Genomic DNA, 22,828 nt, shown 5'->3' with positions numbered 1-22,828 from the left:
ATTCCTACAAACAGAAGAAAGGGTTGCTTTAGTACACTGAACTGTACCACCACTGAAGAACACATCCTGTAACCTGGTATACTGGCTCAATTTTACTAACATTTTAGTACATATATGGATTCCATCCCTGGGCCAGTGTGTTCTAGGTATGTGCTCCAGGACAGAGCTACTCCCCTAGAAAAGCACCACATTTCTGATTGCCCAGGAACTGTTTATCTATCTAACCCCAAGAATGGTTAAAGACATACTGCAAGTGTTTAGTGATTGTTCAGAATGCTGGAAGCAACAGGTTTTTGTTCTCATGGAACCAGTCAAAACACCCCCATGAACCCCCTGAGGACATGGACCACCATACCCAGTCCTTCAGCTGTGGGACAGACCTAGAATATTGACTCTTCACTCTATTATTTGATATTTTTAATGCATTTGTTCAGAAGAGGATGCAGATCTAGTGCGTGGGTTGTTCCTGGTCCCTGCTGTGTGCTGAAAAGTATCAAAAAGAGTTCTTTTGGAACCCGGGAGAACTATCTCAAGGCCCATAGTTGTCTGTGAAGGGCTCCATGGTGATAGCCTTTTATGAGTATACAGAATGCACATTTTATGAGACAAAGGGCACTTCTTCCTGCTCTATGCTTCCTCCCTGGCCTCCAAGCATACTGTCTATAGGCCTTTTTCCTTGTGGGCATGTGGTCTGGAAAAGCCAGGGCTGATTGTAATGCTGAGCAGAGTTCACATTCATAATCAACAAAAGACAGGTAAAAGGGCTATGGACCATTTGAGGTCCCTGGTCCCACTATTGGTTCAGAACCCTGCCAAGCATGTGACATTTGCAGACTAGAGCAAGAAGTCTGAGAAAAGGTTTTCTGAGACACGCAGAGTGAAAGAGTTGAAAGTGGACAAGAACATGGTCTCTTCACTTAAGTGAGGCATGCAGGCTGCACAGCCTTCAGAAGGTCATGGAGAACACACTATGTCCTCCAAGGGACAGACAATGCACCGAGGCAACTTATGTTTCAGGTGTCCAGGTTGGCATTTCCTGCCTGAGAAAATGGAGGTCTTTCATCATCTTGAGCCTAGCCCGGCTGTGGACTTGTCTGGCGTCCTTGGGATACAACTTCATGGTCCCACTCTTCTGCTATAATTATCCTCTAGACAACAACATCACAAGATGTGGAGCCCTCCCAAAACATTATTTTTTTTTTTAAATACTGACCTGCAAATCTTCTTCCGTCACACCCATAGATCTTGTAAGGCCTTCCTGAAGTGAAAAGATTCCAACATTTAGGCCTTGTGGTGGAAACACTCTATATAAGGACATATTCTGATTCCTTTTAAATGTGTACGTGCTCACACACACAGACACACAAATACACACACACACACATACACACACTCCAACTGGCACACATATAGTATTCCTCATACCTAATCTGCGACTTATTTTAGTAACAGGTTTCTTTCAGGGATCAAAATTAAGGGTACCCACCAAACACAGGTATGTTGTCCATGTACTTAACATGTAAAGCTTCATTAAGAGAGCCTCCACGATGTAAACTGTTAGTCAAATTTTCATCTGAGCTGGAATCCCTCCTGCATTTTCCCAGCCACACCTCAGGCTTCTCACTCATACTTACAGAGAATTATTTAGAACAAGAACTGTCTAAATTTCCCACTCAAGTGCCACTTAAAGAGGCAACAGAACACAGTCTTTCCAGTTGGACTAGGGCACATCTTCCTACTCCAGTATCCAATTTCTGCTGGAGGGTCCAGACATGGTGGCTTTGTTTCTAGAGGAAATGAGGGGTTCAGGGAGCACCAAAGGACAGCCTGGATGCACTGCCTAAAAACCAGGCGCCTAGCAGGGTGTTCTGCTTACCTTACTTGAAAGCTGGGGAAGTGATTCTCTTCGAAAAGACACTTCAGTTCCTGCAGCTGAGACTGGGTGAATCTGGTGTAGAGCTGTAAAGGCAGCCTGTCCCCAACCTGGAGACTCTTGGTGCCCTCAGGCATTGCCGCCTCTTGCTGAGGCTGCTGTTCAACACTGCTGCTATGGCCACCTTCTGCCTGGATCCCCTTGTCCATGGGGCCAGAACTACCATTGCCAGCATTTGCTCCTTCCATTTCTTCTTCCTTTTCTCCCTCCTCTACCACTCCTGTGGCTTCCTGAGCAAGATCGGACTGAGCAAGATCTTCTTGAGCAGGCTTGCTTGGAGCACGTTTGCCCTGATCAAGCTCACCCTGAGCAAGCTCGCTCTGGACAAGCACTCTCTTGCCTCCTTTCTCTCCAGGCTTCAGGACCACTGTATTCTCACCTGCTAGAGAGAAAAACACAAAGATAAAAATCTGAGCATCTTGGCCATGGATCATTGGAAAGCCTGGAGAGGGGCCACCGGCAGAGCCTGGTAATCGAAGTGCATGGCCACTGGCCATTCCAACAGATTTGCTTCCCGGATTTTGCCCAAGTCCAGTCAGAACCATTTTACTGACCATGCTGTTTTTCCTGTTGCTCATCAGCTCCTGTACTCAGCATCCTGTTGAAACACTGGCTGCAGCCCTGGCGAGTCTCTGTGCAGGGAATCTTTCAATCAGACCCAAGTTCCGAAGCTTTATAGCCACGTCCTCACTGTCTGGAGCCACAGGTACAGCTTTGATTCTTGACCCGGAAAACTTGTCTTCTGGACACTCAACGTAATTACAATGTGTCCAATCACATTCTGGCCTGCATAGACTCAGTGTCTTTAGGCTTGTCCTCTGAGGTGCCTAGCCTGAAGCAAGTTAGGGCTGAAAGAGCAGGGAGTACTTTAAAAAATGCAGTGAGTGTGTATGGGGTGGGGGTGCGGAACCTGTGGCTCTGGGTTGCTCCTTAGCTGACACCTCTAGTTTTGGGTAAGGCTGGACTGTTCAAATTCAGTCACAGGGAGTAACACAAAGACCTTCTCAAACTCAGCAGGCCCTTGAGCCCAGGTAAATCATTTTATTAAATTAAGGAAAAGTCCTTTAAACAAAAAGCCCCAATCTTGGATGTGCTGTCTTGAAGAGCCCAGTATGATGGCAAATATGTGGGTAGGCCAGGGCAAGATCCTCCTGAGAGACTGTGCTCCCAACAGGGCTGAATTCCACTGGTATTCACAAGCTCATTCTGATGGAGGCCTTGCTCTACATAGCTGTGCTTGACCAAGGTCCTAGGGTGACCCAGATACCTGAGGACATGAAAGACTGACCCTAGGTACTGGCTCCAAACCTGTCTCACAGCTGTGAAGGTGAAAGACAGGAGGAGTAAGCAATTCTGGATTCAAGCTCTACGATGAATAATTGCAGGAAGGGGCAGAACTGAGGAAAAGTTAGACTCCCCAGAGTAGGTGACATTCCCAAAATTTAAAAGACCTCTGAGATCTGTCATTTCGTGGTTTTTGTTTTTAATAGGATCATGGCAGAGTCTGGACAATGGCTGAGGTAATTGTTAGGAGATGGGTTATTTCTCTGTGTTAGCATAGGCTGAGATACTGGAGGTCCCACGGTCCACATGGTCTAGCCCACACCAAGGAGATGACCATGCTCTGTTCACCTATTTCCCACCTAGTCAGGGGTGGCTCAACCCCCTCCCACCACAGGCCCCTTTGTGCATCCCTGACTAGGGCTTTGTGAGTTGTGGGCCTTGACTGTCTGGTCACCATTAGACACTACATCATCTTGTCCTCTGACATTTCAGCTGTCCCAGGTGCTTTTAATTATCCTCAGGTCTCTTTCTTCTCAGTCACCAAGAAGCAGCTGCAACTGTCCTTCCTCTTCTCCTTATCTCCTGTGTGGTTATGAAAGGCTTCCCTGAAACACTGAAATGGGAGGCTCTCTTAGACACAGACTTTACTCACTCTCACAACTAGCTGCTGTAGAAGCCAGGCTATATAAGGAGACAATAGTGCCAGGTGTGCTTTCCTGAAGGACTTGGTGGCCTGGTTGGACTGCCCACACTAGCTGGGAGCCCTGTCTTTATCAGTGTGAGACAGCTTGACTGTCCTACTGATCGCAGAAACTCTTTGTGTCTCATGTTCAGTGTTTCTGGCTTGGCTGTTTCAAACCAACACTCCTTTAAGCCCTCCCATCCCTGTAACATATGCGAGCAACTTAGAAATTTGAACGTGAGTGATTTTTCTTACTAAGGACAGACACCTGACTTCTGCATCCATACCAACCCCGGATTCTGATATAAATTTCCCAATGTGCTGTTCACAGGGTTGGTTTGAAGCAGGTAAGCAATCATGCATTCAGGGTACCCCAGAGACTGTTCATTTCCTCCCCTTTCTACAGAGCTCACAGGACACTGGGTGTATTCTTTTATTTCTGGCAGTTTGCTCCCAGGACTTACAAAGAGTGATGCAGAGGGATATTCCTCTCTGATGGGTGACACAGCACCCATAAAGATGAATGCTTGCTGTGTAACCCAGAGGAGCTGTGGGGTGCACTATGGGAGTAGATAACACAGGTAAACATCAAGGCCTGCAATGCTCCAATCTGTTATCTGTGTGAGTCTGGAAACCAGCACCCACCTCTGCCTTTACCCTTGGTCCTCTTGACTCTGCTGTCCCCATCTTGAACCTGGGGAAGGGACTCCACTCTGCTGATTCCTTAGGATGTCTGCTGCTAGCTTGCTGCTATCTAGTTGCCCATTCCTACATATCCGGGCAATGACAGGGAACCTGTATCCATAAGCAGCTTTTGCTGTGTAACAGCTGTGATTCATGAGCCCAATTGCAGCTCTGTATGATTTTCTTATAAGTTATAATCCGTGAGGGACTCTCCATGATTGATATGCATTAATGAAATCTTGTGGCTCCTTCTTGTTTACTTACATGCTCAATGCTTTAGGTCAGTGATTCTCAACCTTCCTAATGCTGTGGCCCTTTAATATAGTTATGCTGTGGCGACCCCAACCATTTTTGTTGTTGCTTCCTAATTGTACTTTTGCTACTGGTATGAATCATAATATAATATCTTTGTTTAACGATGGTCTTTTAAAGGTCTGTGAACCCCAAAATTAAAAGGGGCTGCATCCCCCAAGTAGAGAACCACTGCTTCAGGTTAAGGCATGTGATTTTGGGATTTCTACACAATTTTCCCATGGGACTCTGCTCATCATAGTTGTTAGAGGGGAAACCTACTTGCACACAGATTTTCCTGAGGGATTTCTTGGTCAGCATGTACATATACACACACAGGTGCATTTACAGTCACAACATTCACATGCAGAAACATCTGTAGCCAAAGCCCTCCCATCCCATTGGCTGATCCCCTAGAGAGAGTCTAATATGCAGAATGTAAGAGTAGTTGTAAAAATATGAAAAACATAAAAGAAAAGTGGTCCAAAACGTTTCATAAAGCTAGTTACTGCTGGGGAAAAAAAACACAAATGAATTCTAAGTCTGTTTTATTGATGAGCACAATAAAAAAAAACCTGTTTCACTGCTTAACTGAAACCCAGGACAATATTAAGTTTACCTTGAAGAGTGTTGAGATAATTCAAATGAGCAATTTTAAAAGCAATTTATCAGCTGTAAGAAGAAACACAATTGTGGGATCAGGATCTATACCTGGTACTTGTGCGGCTTTTTGGATCTCATTACCTATGATGGGACACCTTGCACAGCCTTGGTACAGAGGGGAGGGTCTTGGACCTTCCTCAACTGAATGTACTATGCTCCACCCACTCCTCATGGGAGCCTTACCATTTTGGGGGTCGGCATAGGGCGGTAGGTGCAGGGGTTGGGGGAATGGTGACTGAAGCATGAGGAGAGATGAGACAGGGATCTGTTGTTGGTGTGTAAAATGAATAAAAAATTCTTAAAGAAAATGAAGAAACACAATTGACAGAATGAATTCTTTGATGAGCTTATATCTGCATATGACATCATGTAACATACAGAAAGAATAATAAATGGGGAAGATTTCCTAGATTTGAGTCATCTTCAACAAACCCGTGGTCAGCATTGTTAGGGACACCTGAAAATCGGTGAGCCAGCTGTGCCCAGGTTGGCTCTCCCATGGGGCCTTTGTTGCTCACTGGACAGGATACACTGACCCCTGCACTGTCCACTTAGTCAGAGCTCACTATGTCCTTTCTCTGCTCAGCACTCCATGGCCTGAGCTTTCAAGCCATCAAGTGATAATCATGACTTTGCCAGGAAAATCAGAGGCTGCCACCTAGTTCATCTGAGCCACAACTGCTCTCTCTGTCTGTCTCTCCCTCTCTCTATCTTTCCCCTCTCCCTCTCTCTTTTTGTGTGTATACTGGTGTCTTGTGTAGAAATAATGAAGAGTGAGACCCTCTCTGAACCAGGAAAGGAGTAGGAAGGTCAGGGATCCTCCCTTCAGTCTTTCAACCAGCCACATGACTTTGGAGGGTTCTTGCTGAACCCCTCTGGTATGCTGTATCCCAGCAACAGGCCCTGGAGCATTCTTGTTGTATCCAGGCCTTAGGTCCTGTTTCTGGTTGCAGGTCTCTTCCTACAGGGACTCAGTAAGGACTCTTTCTGCTGTTTGTTAGAGAAACATGGTCGAGAGAGACAAGTGTTGATTTAGAGGGAGGCCCGGACTGAAAGCTGTGTTGGAAGACATCTAGAAGAATTGTATCCTGAGGAAGGAGAGGGTGGGAGGCTGAAGTGAGCTCCATGGAAGGGTAGCTCTGAAAGAGATGGTAGAGGCATGGCCAGGAGATGGTCTAGGGACAAGCTGGGCCAGTTTTCCAGTACCAATTATGAGCCTCGCCAGGCAGTGGTGGCACATGACTTCAATACCAGCACTAGAGAAGCAGAGAGAGGCAGATCTCTGTGAGTTTGAGGCCATCCTGGTCTACAGAACGAGATCCATGACAGGCTCCAAAACTACACAGAGAAACTTTGTAAAAACCCAAAAGAAAAATATGATCCCAAAGAAGGAGGTTGGAGCTGGGGTACCCAGCAGTGCCCAGGAGAGAGGCCACTGAGAAGTGAAAAGACTGTGCAGCAGGAAGATGACATGCTGTGAGCATGACTGACTGTGCATCAGTACAGAAGTGAGGCAGGCTGCAGGACAGTGGTGGGTATTTCTCATGTAAGTCAGCCTGGCCAACCAGGGTCCAGTGTACAGAAAGAACTCTGGGCCTTTGTAAAATCTCCATGACCCTAAATGTGCCTTTGTGGGGCTCAAATTCCAGTAAAAATTGTTCTGCTGTATGGACAGTTGACCACATAAATTACCCTGGTGACTCTGAGAGGGTCCTGTTCTTCCTGGATGCAAGCTTAGGCTGGCATAACAAGCTCTCAGATATCCCCTGGTGGGGTGGTAAGAATGTTCAACTTCTTCAGTGACCCCCATGGAGAATGAAGAAACATACTAGTAGAAATTGTTTATAATGACTTAGTGTATGTTGATTTGGCTGTGATACTCATATGTCTAAATAAAAAGCTAGGAAGGGCCTTGATATCCTTCATTGGAGAATTTACTCCAAAGGCAAAAGTCTGACCCGAGGATAGATGATTTTACAGACCATGAACATCATGCTCTCACAAGTGCAGTCAGGGTTTTCTTTCCAAAACACCAACCTGACTCTGCTGCTTCTCTGCTCAGACACTGCCCACAGCTGACCTCTGCCCTTCTGACTTTGCCAGAGCCCAACATAGTCCTTCTCTGACCTCATGTTCCATTTGAATTTGTCACCATCAGTGTTCCTTGGTTCACCTCTCTTCCTTCTGCTTTTATTTCTGACTTGTCCTACTTTCTAATTCAACTCCAAGGCCGTGTAATGTGCACACTTCCTGCCCTTCACACCTGTGTGAGCAGGTCTGTACTGCCACTAGTACCTCCTATTACTGAGTTAGGATCCCTGAGGGCCTCTGTGGATTGGCCTGTCTAGTGCTGGATGTGTTCCTGTGGCCCGTGGACTCATGCTGGGAACAAGGAAGCAATTAGGCAGGTAGCCTATTCCCATATAGGAGGGAATGCAGCCCACCAATGTCCCTGTGCCAACTCCAGGGTACCTGGGCCTCTCCACAAGGCTGAGAGGGTGGGCACTCTGTTGGCTACCGGATAACAGCAGTGTGCCAATATTTTGCTAAGTGAGTGAATGACTTAGGGGTTGGACTTAGGGTTTCTGGCAGGAAAAAAGCACAGGGACCCACAGGGACCCTAGCACAGCCTTCTCACCAAGCTTCAAGGAGCTCCGTGTACTAAGGATCTATGCTCTCCTCCCACAGCTTGCACTGCTGGAGGAACCCTCTGGTGTCCACAGCTCTACAGCCTGCTTGACTCCCTTCCTGTTCCCATTTGTCTGTCCTGAAGCAGCAGTGGGTTCCCCCAGTCTTTGCTGTGGCCTCCCAACATCGGTCAGCTGGATCATGATGCTTCACCACTCCATTTCCATGAGGTGGTCTATTCTTACCTTTATTCCTTGTTTTTCCCTCCCTCCAGGAATAAAGTGGGCAGTCAGTGAAGAATAAAAACAAAGCAAGACCCAAGAGTGGACACTTGACTAGGGAAGTAGAAAGAGGAAGGTAAGTGATGGAGAGATGTTGGTAGTGTTTCAGCACTAAGTTTTCAGCAGGCTTCAGGGTGCCTAGCCAAGCACCATCAACCAGTGTCCCAGTAGCAGGGATCTCGGTATGCCAACTGGGAAGAGGCCCTTGCAGAGCAAGTCTGCAGAGAGCAGGCCACTGAGGAGCACAAGTGGAAGATCTCCCATGTCAGGCATGTCTCAAAGGCTGAAGGAGTTTCCCTGCCTGTGTCTGAAACACCAAGTCTCCAAACCTGTGGCCCAAACTGGATCTCAAAGCAAAAGCAATGACTCTGGGAGCAGTAGTGGGAACTAGAAAAACTCCCCTTATCTGAGAATGATCTCCAGTGAGTTTGTCTCCAGCCGGCTGAGCAGGCCTGGGGAGCAATCTTCTCTAATGAACTTCTAGGAGCCAAGACCTCTGTCAGGGCCTTCCTTCCAGGCTTCCTGGTATGATTGACAGTTGCTATGGACTGAGCCCCTGAGGTCCAAAACCAACAGCAGTTTGGAGCTTCAGTGAGCAGGTTGTGTTTACAGGGAAGGTGCGGCCCTTGGGAAAGTAGAGTGTAGAAGGAGCCTTCCAAGTTGCGTCTCAGCTGAGACCCTGGCCTTGGTGAATTATCTTCCTAGGAAAGTTGTGGGGTCAACTATGGGAACCAATTTGCTGCAAGTAAGAAAAATGCTTCCATGCTCTGCCTTTCCAGGAGCTTGGTCAGGGGTCAGGGTTGCAGGGCCTGCTGGTCCTTCAGCAGGCAGATCAGAGGGCTCATCTTCACCAGGGCTACTGGGGAGGAGTTTAGTAGTACTGTTCAGCCTTCATGAGTGCTGGCAAAAGCTGTGAGAATGTTCATACCTGTGCTCAGGTTCCTCACCTTTCTCTTGTTACCCCCCCCCCACACACACACTTCTAGTGTCTTCTCTGAATGGTCAAAGTGTCAAGAGCAGGCCTTTACACGCTGGTCTCCATCCCAGAACTGTCAGTCAAGCAGCCCCTTCGCTGGCATGTGGTCAGACTGGTTCCAAGGCAGCCAACTATTCCCAACATGTTCTGGTCACTCTTAGAATAGAAGGGACCCTGGAGTACTAGCATGTGTCCAGGAAGTTCCTGTTTTGGGGTGGAAATATTCTGGAGTCCTGGTGCTGGATTTCTTCTCCCAGAAGAGACTTACTTCACAGTTCTAATAACCACCTCACCACTGTCTGTACATGCATGTTTCCTGTTCTTTGTCTTTGCTGTATATAATCTGAATCTGCTGTTGGTGAAGTGTCCAGGGCCCTTAGAATTATTTTTTCTGTTTCTGGGTGTGAGTATAAAGACATTAATTTCTGGGATGAGGTCGTAGCTCATTGTGCCAAGTCTTTGTGCAACATGCATAAAAACCTGGATTAGAGCCCCTCAAATTCCATAAAGTGCCAGGGTGTCCCAGTCTGAAATACTTGTGACACAGAAAGCTCATAACTTCAAAGTCATTCTTGGTTTGAGAGTGAGTTTTAGCTCTGCCTAGGGCATTTTGCCCCCAAAAAATAAATATATAAAAGAACAAAAGAAAGGAAGGAAGGAAATATATATATATATATATATATATATATATATATATATATATATCCATTTCATATTTCATCTTATCAGTTTCATCTCCCACTCCTCATTTTCCTGTGGAGCAGTGAGCAATGGGCCCCAATTTGGTTTTTAAAATTTACTCATGTTTGTTTAAAAAAGCTGTGTGAATATACAGTTTTGTTAAAAGCCTCCTTGGGATCCAGGTGTTTGCATCCCATCTCTAGTGGCCTTGTGTTTTAGGTCCTTAGGGGAGAACTCCACTCCAGCTCCGCCTCTGCTCCCCTGAGCTGCTGGTGCCCCTCTTGCATGTCTCCTGTTCCATGTGAGGGGTCAGAACAAAGCAGTAGTTCAGAGGGCTTGGGGAGCCCTTCCAATCAGTAACCTCCTGAGGAATTCCAGCCCTATGGAAGAGAACATGGCCACTTCTATATCTATAGAAAGCACAGGGGTCTAAGACCTTTGGATGTATGGAAATCCAGCTTCTATTCAGTGTCCCTCTCTACCATGTGTGATCCTGGAAGATCCCAGGCAGTCTCATGAATGCCACAAATAGCTAAAAGGGTAGATACAATACTGGAAAACACCAAGTGTTTCTTGAATTTTTAATGTCATCTCTAGTTTTTTTTATTACTATTGTGTTTTTTTTAACGTTTTTCTTGATTCTTTGTGAATTTCACATCATGCATCCTAATCTCACTCATCTCCCTGTGTCCTCAATTCTGCCCTGTGCCCTTGCCACATGCCCCCAAAAACAAAATTTAAAACTAAAACTAAAACACCCAAAACAAAAACACACACACACAAAAATCACTGGACCTCCTCTTGGATATTCTGATGTTGCCTTGTGTCATGGAGATCCTGCAGCTTTGGGTCTGCAGGACAGGCCCCCTCACATGCTCCAGCAGTTCATAGATGAGGTAGACTACCTTGTTATCCTGGTTCTGGGACTGGGTGGTAGCTGGGTTGGTTCAGCCTGCCAGCTTTCCCTCAATTTCACCATCCAGGCAAAGCTCTCCATGTCTGCGTATGTGGCCCTACTGCACCCTGAGTGTGGGCTGATATCCATGGCCCATGTTGTCACCAAACATCACACTGATGGCCAGGGTCTGGGCTTCCACCGGTGGCCTTCTTGGTGCCTGAGGTCTGTGCTGCTGCCAGGCCCATACAGACCTGAGTGACATGTGCTGCCACCCAGGGTCAGGGCATCACACAGGCCAAGCTGAAGCAGAGGCCATGTCTGTATACAATGAAAGATCCTGTAATAGTATATATTTTCAAGGCATATTTATTTTTCACAACACAGGGAAAAATGTAACTCCATGTCAACATACAAAGGAAAATATATAGTATTTAAGGACTTCAATTTTCTCTTTGTGTTCACTTAACATTAAAAATCCAGATCCAATGCAGCAAACATATTTCATTTATAAATCCCACCATTCACAGAAGTTCTGTGCAGGATCTTCATGGTACTGGCTGATAGCACTCGGGAGGCAATGATAGTCAGAACTCTGTGAGTGTGAGGGCAGCTTGGTCTACAGAGCTAGTTTCAGGACAGCCAAGGCTGTTATACAGAGAAACCATGTCTTGGAAACAAAAGAAAACAACAAAACAAACAACAACAACAACAACAACAACAACAAGGCAGCTGGTGGTGGTACACACCTTTAATCCCGGCACTCTGGAGTCATAGGCAGATTGATCCCTGTGAGTTCAAGGCCAGGCTGCTCTCCAGAACGATATCCAGGAAAGCAGGTGGTACACAGAGTAACTCTGTCTCAACACCCCCAATTCCCCCAAAAATGTCACCTGGAAAGAGGAATTGCCTCCTTCAGATTGGCCCGTGGACATGTCAATGGGGCATTTTCTCATCAATGATTGCTGTGGGAGGGCCCAGCCCAATTGTATGTCAGTGGGGGTGCCCAGCCAAATGTTCCCAGAGAAACCGTGTCTTGAAAGAAAAAGTAGACTGAGAAAACCCTGGGGAACAAGGCAGTAAGCAGCACTCACCCACGGCCTCTGCATCAACTCCTGCCTCCAGCTTCCTGCCTTAGCTTCCCCAGAGGATGGATGGACTATAACCCTTAAGCCAAGTAAGTCAACCCTTTCCTTCTCCAAGTTGCTTTTGATTTGTGTTTTATCACAGCATCAGAAAGCAGACCGGGTTGATCACTTAAGACATTCTACAGGTTAGAATCACTACAAAATTTGAATATTTGGTTAAAGACATGGAAAGGCCAGGCAGTATACAGTGAGTATATGTGCATGCTCCACAAGGTGGCACCCTTTGTATTAAGAGAAAGGTAGCTAAGCTCCACCATAAGGCAGAGCCATACTCTGGCTTGCTGTGGGCCTTGGTTTTCTGCAGTTGGAAGACACAAGCCCAATAGGGTTGGGTTTCTTACAAGATTCCCTTTCCAATTTATTAGCAGTTTCATTGTCTTCTTCTTTTTTTTTTTTTTACAGGCAATTTATTTTGTTCTATTCATTCACAGTTAATACAGAAAATACTTGGAAACATTTCCATATAATGTTTGACACAGAAATCATCAAATAGAAGTATGCAATGTTGACAGGAGGCAGTACATTTATAATTTATAACCCCAAATGTATTTATAAATTAGAAATGGAAAGATCTACAAATGAAATTATGAAGGTTCACCAAAGTCATTTAATCTGTCAGTTTCTCATTCATTTTTATGTCTTAATAATATTCTATTGTATGAATAAGCCACATTTTATTTCTCTCCAGTATTTGATAGCTATTTGAGTTGTTTTAACTTTTTTACTATTAGCAACACACTGCTGTAAACCTTCATGTACATGTTTCATAGGTGCACATTTTCAGTAGTTTGAGGATATATTCCTAAGGGTAGAATTGTTGAGTAACAGAGTAACGATGTTTTGCGTTTTGACCAACCACCAAACTGTTTTGCCAAAGTGGCACACCAATTTACAATCTCACCAAATCCTTGTTTTTAAGGCTCTGATTTTTGTACAAAAGCATTCAATCATTCTGTCAGACCAAACCAGGAAAAGTAAGCTATAGTTCAGAGCTGTTCTAAAGCCCAAGTTGACCTCCAGCAGCAGTTCATTCTATGTTGACAGTGAGAAAACACTTTGCCTGTTAGGATACTGTTACTCGTGGACTGAAATGTTGAAGAAACCCCTCTCCCTATTTTGTTTTTTGCAAAAATCAAGGTATATTCTAGGGTTTCCTGGTTGACCTCAACAGATAAACTGAGATGATAGTTTTAGTTCAGAATTGATCTGAATGTAGATTTACAGTCTACGTGTACAGCTGGCTAAGTGAGATCGCTTTCACAGTTCTGCATGTATCCCATCGGCTCCCCATTAGTCACTGAACTCTTAAAACTGGTATTGTAACATTACCACAATGTTTTGCGCCAATTTTATAAACTTTACAGTGCAATATGTGTTTCTTTTCTGAGGCAAACCAAAGGTATATTTCTCAAGGTTCTGCTTCTATCAGCAGCGTTGATGGAGGATTTTTTATACATTTGTAATAGATAGAAATAAACCAGAAAAAAAAGAAGAAAAAAAAAGTGGTGGAGGAAAAGGTGAACACTGCAAGAATACTCAAAAGGGCTGAGAGTTGCAAACGCCAAGAATGGCTTTGCATAGTAAATGGAATAGAACAGCTCATTGTCTTCTTTAACTTCTATTTGAAGCCTTGATTCAGCAGTTTGCCTGGGCGATCAGGAGGTGTGCCTGATTCTTTCACATAAGGCTTCAGTGTGGGCAGGAAAATATCTACAAACTCTACACATTGCTTTACTTCCTTTGGCATTGTATCCATGAACAGATTTTTTTTCAAGACAGGGTTTGTCTCAGTAACAGCCTTGGCTATCCTGGAACTCACTTTGTAGACTTTGCTGGCCTCGAACTCACAGAGATCCACCTGCCTGGGATTAAAGGCATGCACTACCATTGCCCAGCTATCAGGGATGGATTCTTATGAAGGGAGATACTGGCCAGGAGTGTATCTGAAGCAATTGATTGTTCCCACTGCAATAATTAAGAAAAGTTTGTCTCTCCCCCTTTCTGAGGTGGGGGTCTAACATTTCTTTGGCACCAGCAGTCAGCACACATTTCTGAGGAGGTTTAGGTATGGTTAAATGCACCACCAGCACCTCCCACCTCTTATTGAGTACAAGTACTTCAATTTTATTCTCACTTTCATACTTCAGCATTACATAGTTTTGTTCCACATTTTAATTTGTGAGTGTGTGTGTGTGTGTGTGTGTGTGTGTGTGTGTGTGTGTGCATGTGAGCTCACTCATGTGGAGGGCAACTTGCAGAAGGTTCTGTCCTTTCACCATATGGTTCCTGGGGATGAAACTCACATCCTCAGCTTTGGCACAAGTACCTTCTCCCACTGACTGAGGCATGTTGCCTGCCCTGGGGTGCTTTCATTTTCTTTGTTTGAATTGAATTCATGAAACATCAGCACAAATAAATCTCTATAATAGCTGTTATCTTCGGAACACAAGAGAGAGTTGGAGTGGAGGCTTAAACTTCACACTATCAGGGCCTGAGAGATGGCTCAGTGCTTAAGAGAACTGGCTGCTCTTCCAGAGGACTGGGGCTTGATTCCCAAAATCCACATGGTGACTGACAGTGGTCTATAACTCCCATTCCAGAGGATCTGATCTCCTCTTCTGCCTTCCATGGGCAATGCATGCACATGGTACACAGACATACATGTAGGCAAAACACACATGCACATAAAATAAAGATAATAAATAAATCTTTTAAAATCTTCCATGTTTTTCATCAAAAATCTTAAAATTTCCCAGATCACTAACATTTTGCTGGGAAGATGTTTTATGTCACCATTCTTCTGTTCAAACACACAAACCATTTCTGCTACTCAAATTCAGTTGGAGATCTTTACATCCTTAGCAATGTAACTTCATAACTTCACCCCATGCCTTCACTGTTAAATGCATTTTGCGTCTTTAGTACCTGGTACTCTACCTTTCCACTGTTAAATTGGTGTTGTGTCATTGCCCTTCCACCTTCTACCTCTTTCTACTACTCACTCTTTCCAGATGCTGTTGCTGCGGGCCCATCCAGGAAACACAGCATGTCCAGAACCGTTACACTATACATACCCTGCCAGAGAACCACCTCACTATTCCTTCTGCTAGACTGCCAGTAAACAACAGAGCTCTTTGAATGAAGCTCCTGTTAAGACTCACACTCCAGATGTGTGGCTCTCTCTTTTCTCCTTCATCAGAGGCCAGACCGTCCTCATTTTCGACACTTTTAGGGTCCTGACCAATTATGGAAGAAATTATTTATGAGGCTACAAAAGATAATTAACTAAAATACCTACATCTGTTTCTGAAACTACTAGAAACATATACTTAAATAAAAAATCTAAAGTGAGCTTCTGAGCCAGGGAAGGTGGGCAATATCTTGCATGCTCTGGGCTGGGTGGCAGGAGAGAAGCCTAAGCCTCCCTCCAATCTGGAATGTTTGGAGTCTCCTGTTTCTTTTGAAGCAGCAGGACCTCTGTCTACTTTGGCTCCTAGGGCCATGCTTGCTGCAAAGAAGAAGGGTCAGGTGAGCAGAGACCTGTATTCCCACAGTGAAGATGAATGCTGTCTGATCCAGTGAGTCCTGTGACTGGCCTTAGGAAGATTCAGGTGTGTACTGAACTCATGAGTGTGGGCAGACGGCTGTGCTGTCTGAAAAGGCACTGACCACCTACTGGGGACAATGAGGATCCTTGGACATGTTTCTGCTCCTACGCGTTCAGAATGTGGGTCAGGAGTGAGAGACAGAGAACAAGCCACTTTCTGTGCAAATCCAGAGAGACCAGAGAAACAATTGTGAAGCTCAGGGGCTACTGAAGGTGACACAGGCATGTCACCTCATGAAAGAAGACCTCTTTGTCAATCTGTTTGAATCTTGTGTACAGAGAACTTTTTGCATCTACATTCTACAAAGCAGAAGAAAATATTGTGAAAATCTGTCTTTATTGGTACTGTTATTCCAATGCCAACGATATAAAGAAACATAATTTTCAACAGCCCATCTCCATGTGGCTCCTGGACAAGGATGGCATCCTAGGGCTCCTCCATGTCCTTCATGGAAATATGGTCCTGGATCCCAGGTGGTGCACTCCTGAGCATCGCTTTCTTCTCACTGGCCCTCTGTTTGGCTCTCCTGTTGTTAAACCAAGTCTGAAAGCAGAGGAGAACAGGAAATGTCTCAGCATGCTGGGCACTTTGATGCAAAGAGGCACATCATCAGGACACTGGCATTCTGAATTGCCCATCAGCAGCTGGTTTCCAAATGCTCAGCCACCCAGGGCAGAAGCGGGCAGGGTGTGTTCAGTGTTGGAGGCCATGGCTAGACTCCAGTTAACCCTGCCTTCTTCACAGGAAACTGAAAACAGTACCAGCAATCACTATTTCTGAAAAGTCATAGTATGCCTGCTCCTTCTGATCACACAATAAGAGCAGCAGCCCTGTGCTAAGTTCTGGAAGAGACTCGGTGCAAGACAAGTGCACATTTAATGTGATTTCCAAGGTGCACTTTTATGGGTGTCTTATTCACCGAAGCTGGGTCATCTCTAATGAATTAACTGGTTTTGACTGTTTCATCCCTTAGACAAGGTTTCAATAGCATTAATCCTCACCCGCCATCCACCGCCCTTGGGACAGTTTGTAGATTGTGTTAGGGTGGAGGCAACATCTGAATTGAAACCAATCCTCCAGATGAAAATTGAGTGCTGCTATCTCATGCACACTCACAGAGGAGGAGGAGCAACCACTTGGACTATGAAGCTCTGTCCCCACATCAGTGTCATCATATCATGTGTGAGTTGGTTCTTGTGGGTTCCATGGGCAGATTGGTAACTTGCCCCGATAGCTACTAGATTATCCTTTAGCTAAGTGTGCACAGCTAATTTTTAGTAATTCAAAGCAACTGAATCCTTTGATAGCCCTGTTTGATCCTGCATCAACTTGAGTCTCTACAGCAGCATCCTCAGCCCTGAATGACTCCACATTAGTTTCCTGTAAAGGACAATGGTGGTGAAGGAAGTAAACATGAATACTGCATAAATAGTCATGCACTAACAGGTATGTGTTCTACATGTATATAATTATAGAGCCCTTGCTGTGTAAAGACCTTGGCTTTGCACACAGAACATGGGCAGCAAGTGGTTGCTTTGGGTTTCTGTTTCCACCAGGAAGTCACTTTACTTCCAGGAATAGGCAAGAAGCACTAGCTGAAGTATAGATCTTCCACCTTCCAATGAAGAAGCCAGTGACTGTCATCATAGGAAAACAGAAATTATACTCCTACTGAAAAAGACCCAGGACACTGGTCCAAGACCTGAAGTGCTCCAGATGGCCTACCCTGCCCCATGTTTTCTCAGATTTACTGACCTGCACTTTGGCTTCGGGCACATTCATGCTTCTGGCAAGCACCCGTCTGTGCAGAGAAAGCCACAGAGATCAGTAGTCAATGTTATGAGAAGCATCACAGGCTGAAAACAGTGTGTACTTGTGACAGTCTTTGTCTTCCTGCTAAACTCAAGGATGTGTCACTGATAAAGCGACATATTTTTCAAAGGTTTCATATCATCACAACATTAAAAGTGTTGTGTTGTAGATTGATGATCAAAATGACTCTAATTAGCTTACACAAATAATTTCAATGCAGTATTTTATAAATGAGTACAAAGGCAGAAGTTTATGATAGAGACATTATGTAAATTTTAAGCATAGGAATAGGTAGGAAACATGTGAAAGGCTGCATGATGGCAGGATCTTATTCTCCTGACACTGTTTCCTATAAATTTTGTTTAGTATCTAATGCGAAGACCAGGAAGGAGTCAGGTCGGGGGTAGAGGGGTGGGTGGGGAGAAAATGAGATAAAATAGAGCACATCAAAAATATAATCTTCCGTGTATCATAGGACACAACCAAGAGTGTGTAGCCCGAACTGATAGTGGAGACCTGTAAGTCCAGCTACTTGGGAATCTAAGGCAGAAGGGTCACAATATAAGGCCTGAGTAGGCTCTAGTTTAAGTTCAAGGTCACCCTAAGGAAGGTAGAAAGACCCTATTTCAATCAGTAAGAGGAGGGTCATAGCCAAGACAGGAAGTCTCAGATTTGTATTCCCAGTACTTGAACACCAGAGAGAGGATAGCCTCAAGAACAAGCTTAGCTTGGTTTATACTGGGAGGTCCATTTCAGCAAGGACTCCAAAGGAAGTCTATTTTTAAAGAAACCAAACACCCCCTTAGTATCAACCAAGCAATGGTGGCTGTGGCCATAGATTTAGTGGACTGCCTGTGGAGTGTACACATTCCCTGCCTTCAACCCTCACCACAGACACACAAAAGTGACAAAGACAACCACAGCGTAGGAAAATGTATGGAAAGAACACTGTCACAATCTCTTACCCAGTGGGTAGCTAATACAATCAAGAGGTGTGGATGCAGAGAAAACAGGAGCTTCTAGACTGCGGGTGGAAATATCTACTCATGCACTACATGAGGAAAAGCATTGCTTAGGAAAAGACTCAATCCAGTAACTCCATTTCAGAGTTTACATAGCCAAGACCAGAAGCCTGGAGCTGAAGAGGGTTTTGTCATCCCAGGTAACATCAACCCCACCCCCATAGCCACAAGGCAAAAACAACCCTGAACTCCTCAGAGGAGGGATTCTGACCAAAGACAGGGTATGTTGATACAGTAGTGTGAGATTCAGAAACAAAAATATATGAACAGCAGCAGAAACTACAGCTGAGAAGCCTAAGAACAATGAGTCAAAAACAAATGAGTCAAGAACAAATGAGTCAAAAAATGACTTTGACCTCTATCAGAGGCAGCCTGTAGAGCACTACTGTTTACACCAGGAAGGAAGAAGACATCAGGTTCTGGGGTGGAAGAAGAAGGGAATTTTGATTCAGTTGTTCAAGAGGAATGGACTTCTAGAGCTCTATCAGACAAATCATAACATTGCAGAATTCTAAAGCATCAGAATAGTTTGAGTTCCTACACGATTTTCATTCACCCATGTTGCACCACGGTTGAGAACCAAGATAAAGAAGGACATGAGCAGTAAGCACACCTGTCTCATGCCACCACTGCATGAAAACACTAACCTTGATTCAAACATGAGCTCGATGCCGCAAAGCAAATTCCCCACACCCATCATGGGGTAGAAGACACCTGTGGTTTGGAAATGAATGGGGAGGATGGGCCTCCCCAGAAGGGGTAAAGGACAGGTCAATATGAACACTAGTCTCTGGAGGCCCGGGTGCCTCCTAATGCCAGCCACATACCTTGTGAGCACATCCAGGTACTGGGTTTCTTGGAAAATGGTGTCCATTTCCTGCACCTGCCACTGTGTGAAGTGGAACTGGGTTTGGTGCCTGCTGGGCTGGATCCTTGGAACCTCAGCCAGCAAGATGGCAGGCTCCTCTGGGTCTGCCTCCATGGCAACCTGGTTGCTGTGGTCACCTTCAGGACCCAGGCTCATGTGGCCTCCCTGGTTGAGGTTACCCTGTTGGTTCTCACTGTTGTCCAGCATTATAGCTCCTTCATAGACCCTGCCACCTGATTTAGGTGCTCCCTCATGTTCAGGGTGGGGCCCAATGTCGTCCTCATAGTCCTCCAGATGATGGCAGAAGTTGTCGTTGTAATTGTGGAGGTTCTCCTTGGCTGCTGCTCCTCAGACACCTAGTCACCAGCACCCTCCCTGAGGTGTTTGGAAGGAGCCTTACCCTGGGGGCTTTCAGTGGGTTGCTGACACAAAGGTTCAGGCCCTCCTCTTTCAAGTTTGCTATTGGCTTTCTGAGTGCTTCCTACATTAGTGGGTGTGTCTCTGAAGTGAGAATTGGCTGGGGCGTGGCCCAAGCATGGGATGGGGGAAGGAGAGTGAATCTTACTTTTAGAAGACCTGCTCAGACCTGGCTGCCTGCCCTGGCCCATGTTCTTGAACCTCACAGAACACCTTGGGAATGGGGCTATGGGAGATTGCAGGCTGATTTTAGCATTGAGAGTGGGGAAGGGGGGAAAATCTCACAATGAGCACATGAGGCTTATGTGAATTTCTCAACATCCCAGACCCCACATTTCTGAGTCTCTATGACACATGAGATGAACATTGAGTGGACAGGGTCAGCTCTGTGCGTGTCTGTTCAAGAGTCTTCAAGGACTCTGAAAGCATAGGCCAGTCTCTGACCTCCACCTTCAGCAGTGACATTTTGGTCCTATGTTTACAGTGTGTTGTAAAGCACTGCAAAAAAGCCAGTGCAATCCTTGGAAAAGTTACAAGGGAAGTCATAGAAACTGAGCCTCATGATTTCAGGAAGAAGCTGTGTATGGATTTGGGATTTCTGAGGGAAGGGATGTTTACAAAATGTCCTCAATGAACAGCAGAATGTCTTCACTTCTAAAGTGTCAATGAAAGCTCTTTCTCTTAGACAGATCCCAGCCAGTCATGTGTAGTCGGCTGTCAGAAACACAGATCCCTTTTCACATATATTTACCAGGTCTCCCCACAGTCTCTGTCCATGTTTTATGAAGGTGCCCTCTCACAGACACACAACTGGTCCCTTGCACAGCGATGTAAGCCTCAGAAAAGTGGAGCCTCATCTAATTGATAGGAAGGGCAGTCATAACCTGAGCCAGACATGTGGTCACCTAGAGGATGCCTCAAAAGGGTCTGGCCCTGCAGCTAGATACACATTTTGTGTAGCAGTTTCCTCCAAGATAAGACATTCCATTTGGAGGAAAGCTCCTGAAGACACAAGACATTCCAAAGGGAGGTGAAACATTTCATAATAAGGGAGAGATGGTTAAGACACAGGAAGTAAAAGGCTGGATAGCTCCAACTGGGCTTAGTAGATGTTTGTTCCCAGTTTCTCCTGTCTCCCCAGGAAGAGGGTCAACAGTACATCTCAGTTTTTGGAGCATCAGCACCAGTGAGAACACTGAAGCCACTAGATGTGGCAGCCAGATACTGAAGCAGGTAAGCAGATAACATTCTGTACCTGGAAGATTGGTGGCAAGGGCCCGAATGGAACTCAAGAAAGTCATCTCTTGCTGGAACATCCAATGTGGAGCCTCAGGACCCTTCCTCCTGATGCCTCCAGGGCCCCAGTGAACCCATCTCTCTCTCTCTCTCCTCCCCCACCTTCTCTCTGCTTCTCTAAGTTTTGTCCCCACCATGAGCCCTTTGCGATTATCCTTAGATAAAGCTGATTGCAAAATACCATCCAGAAGTCAATTAGGAGCAGAGGCCGTGGTGGTATTGGTAGCTACAGCCGTGTGTACATGTGAAGGACTGTGGGGGTCTTAGGGAGGAGGAGTGGGCCTCACTGGTGTCGGAACTCTTCTTCCTACAGAGAAACAGTGGAAGCCAGAAGCAGCCAGGGACTCAGGCTCACTGGAGGCAATCTGAGGCCCCCCGAAACCACTGCTTTCACTCCACCCTTACAAGACAGAGAACAGTTTTCAGACTATTCCAAAACCCATGGGACTGTAGAATAAGCACTGAGCTCAATGCAGCCTACACAGCCTGGGGCCAGGGGCTGTGCTCAGACTTCATTCCTCCTTCTAGAGTCCCTTCATCCTCTTCCTGACCAAAGACAAACAGGGGATCCATGGCTGCTGGGCCCATCAGCTTGCACATCACCATGTACATCATATCTCCTGGAGAGCTCAGGGTGGATTTTCTTTGCAGTAGGTGATGTTTAGTACAGAGACCCACAGTTGGTCCATGTGCAGCAGCACACAAGAGAAGGTGGAGCACTCAGGTCTAATGGGACATCTCTGTCATACCCCTTGCTCTCAGTCATAGGGGCCATGAGGATGACTGGTGGAAGATTCTTAAAGCCAGGGGAACTGGTTATCTGTACTGAAATATTCTTTGCTAGACCTGAAAAGGGGAGACCTCAGGTTCAGGGCCATAGATGCTGCCCTAGTGAAATTCTGATACCTGTTACTACAGCAAGGGCTCTCAAATCAGCATGCTGGGAGATATCATAAAGACTCAAATGCAAACTCGCAAGTACCTGCAGCAGGCAAGGTCCCTGGAGCACTCACATTCCCAGAGACTGAATATAGACTAAGGATTGCAAGGGCAGGAGAGCATGGTATTGGGACAACACCATGCAGTAAGTTTGGGGCTGTACACCTAGGCCATAGCTCTCCATCTCACTAAGATGGACTTTTTTATTTGGACCTGCAGCTTCACATATGCAAAGAAGAAGTCCAACTTTTCTATGCACTGACTGACTGTTCCAGAACATTGCTAGAGGCTCAACCTTGTTTACAAATTAGACATGCTATGAAGCAAAGGTCTCCGAAATCTTGATTACTGAGGGTTCTCCAAGGCAGGTGACAAAGTGCAGGGAGAAGGCATATTATTCAAGATCTCTGAGCAGGCGAGGGTGAGACCATATGCTCCCTGAGCTGGAATGGAAGAAATGAGTCAGAAACCTCCATGTGATCTGGATGGATGGATTCTCCTCTCCCTCTCAAGCATCAGGACTCTGGCCAGTGTGGCCCCTAGTGCCCTGGATGTCCACAGAGAGTGTGCAAACTACACATCATGTACCCTTTCCTCCCACTGTCAAACCTGGGACAAGTCTCTGGGAAATTTCCACCTCGGTCTAAGGTGGGACTTACTGGAGTGTGGATGTGAATAGCAATGACTAGAAACACAGTGTCCTGTGCTGGGGACTTGCCC

At 45.7% G+C, this 22,828-nt stretch overlaps 2 protein-coding genes across 2 annotated transcripts in view; both read right to left on the bottom strand.

The window, feature by feature from the left end:
* The window catches only part of LOC143270673 (paired box protein Pax-7-like), a 36,116-nt gene extending 33,472 nt beyond the window's left edge, over positions 1-2,644 (bottom strand). Inside the window, exon 1 of the mRNA XM_076561518.1 lies at positions 2,488-2,644. Within this exon, the coding sequence (XP_076417633.1) occupies positions 2,488-2,530 (43 nt within the window). The 5' untranslated portion in view covers positions 2,531-2,644. The remainder of the gene's footprint in view (positions 1-2,487) is intronic.
* Positions 2,645-16,139: 13,495 nt separating this feature from the next.
* LOC143270970 (homeobox protein Rhox13-like) lies at positions 16,140-19,935 on the bottom strand. Its single transcript, XM_076562491.1, has 3 exons — positions 19,416-19,935; positions 17,510-17,555; positions 16,140-16,297 (listed from the first exon to the last, which is right to left on the bottom strand). Exons 1-3 carry the CDS (start codon positions 19,661-19,663, stop codon positions 16,181-16,183), a joined length of 411 nt encoding a protein of 136 aa, XP_076418606.1. The 5' UTR covers positions 19,664-19,935; the 3' UTR covers positions 16,140-16,180.
* Between the last annotated feature and the right edge of the window lie 2,893 nt (positions 19,936-22,828).

Source organism: Peromyscus maniculatus, chromosome X (assembly GCF_049852395.1).
Source record: "Peromyscus maniculatus bairdii isolate BWxNUB_F1_BW_parent chromosome X, HU_Pman_BW_mat_3.1, whole genome shotgun sequence".
NCBI classification, from domain to species: Eukaryota; Metazoa; Chordata; class Mammalia; order Rodentia; family Cricetidae; genus Peromyscus; species Peromyscus maniculatus.
The sequence above is the reverse complement of the archived record's forward strand: the minus strand, read 5'-3'. Positions and strand labels throughout refer to the sequence as shown.

Coding starts and splice junctions, on each gene's coding strand:
- LOC143270970 (XM_076562491.1), bottom strand. CDS start 19,663: ATGCTGGACAACAGTGAGAACCAACAGGGTAACCTCAACCAGGGAGGC. Junction 17,556..19,415: donor TACCTGGATGTGCTCACAAG/GTATGTGGCTGG, acceptor TTCTCTGCACAG/ACGGGTGCTTGCCAGAAGCA. Junction 16,298..17,509: donor TGCCCGAAGCCAAAGTGCAG/GTCAGTAAATCT, acceptor CTCTGCTTTCAG/ACTTGGTTTAACAACAGGAG.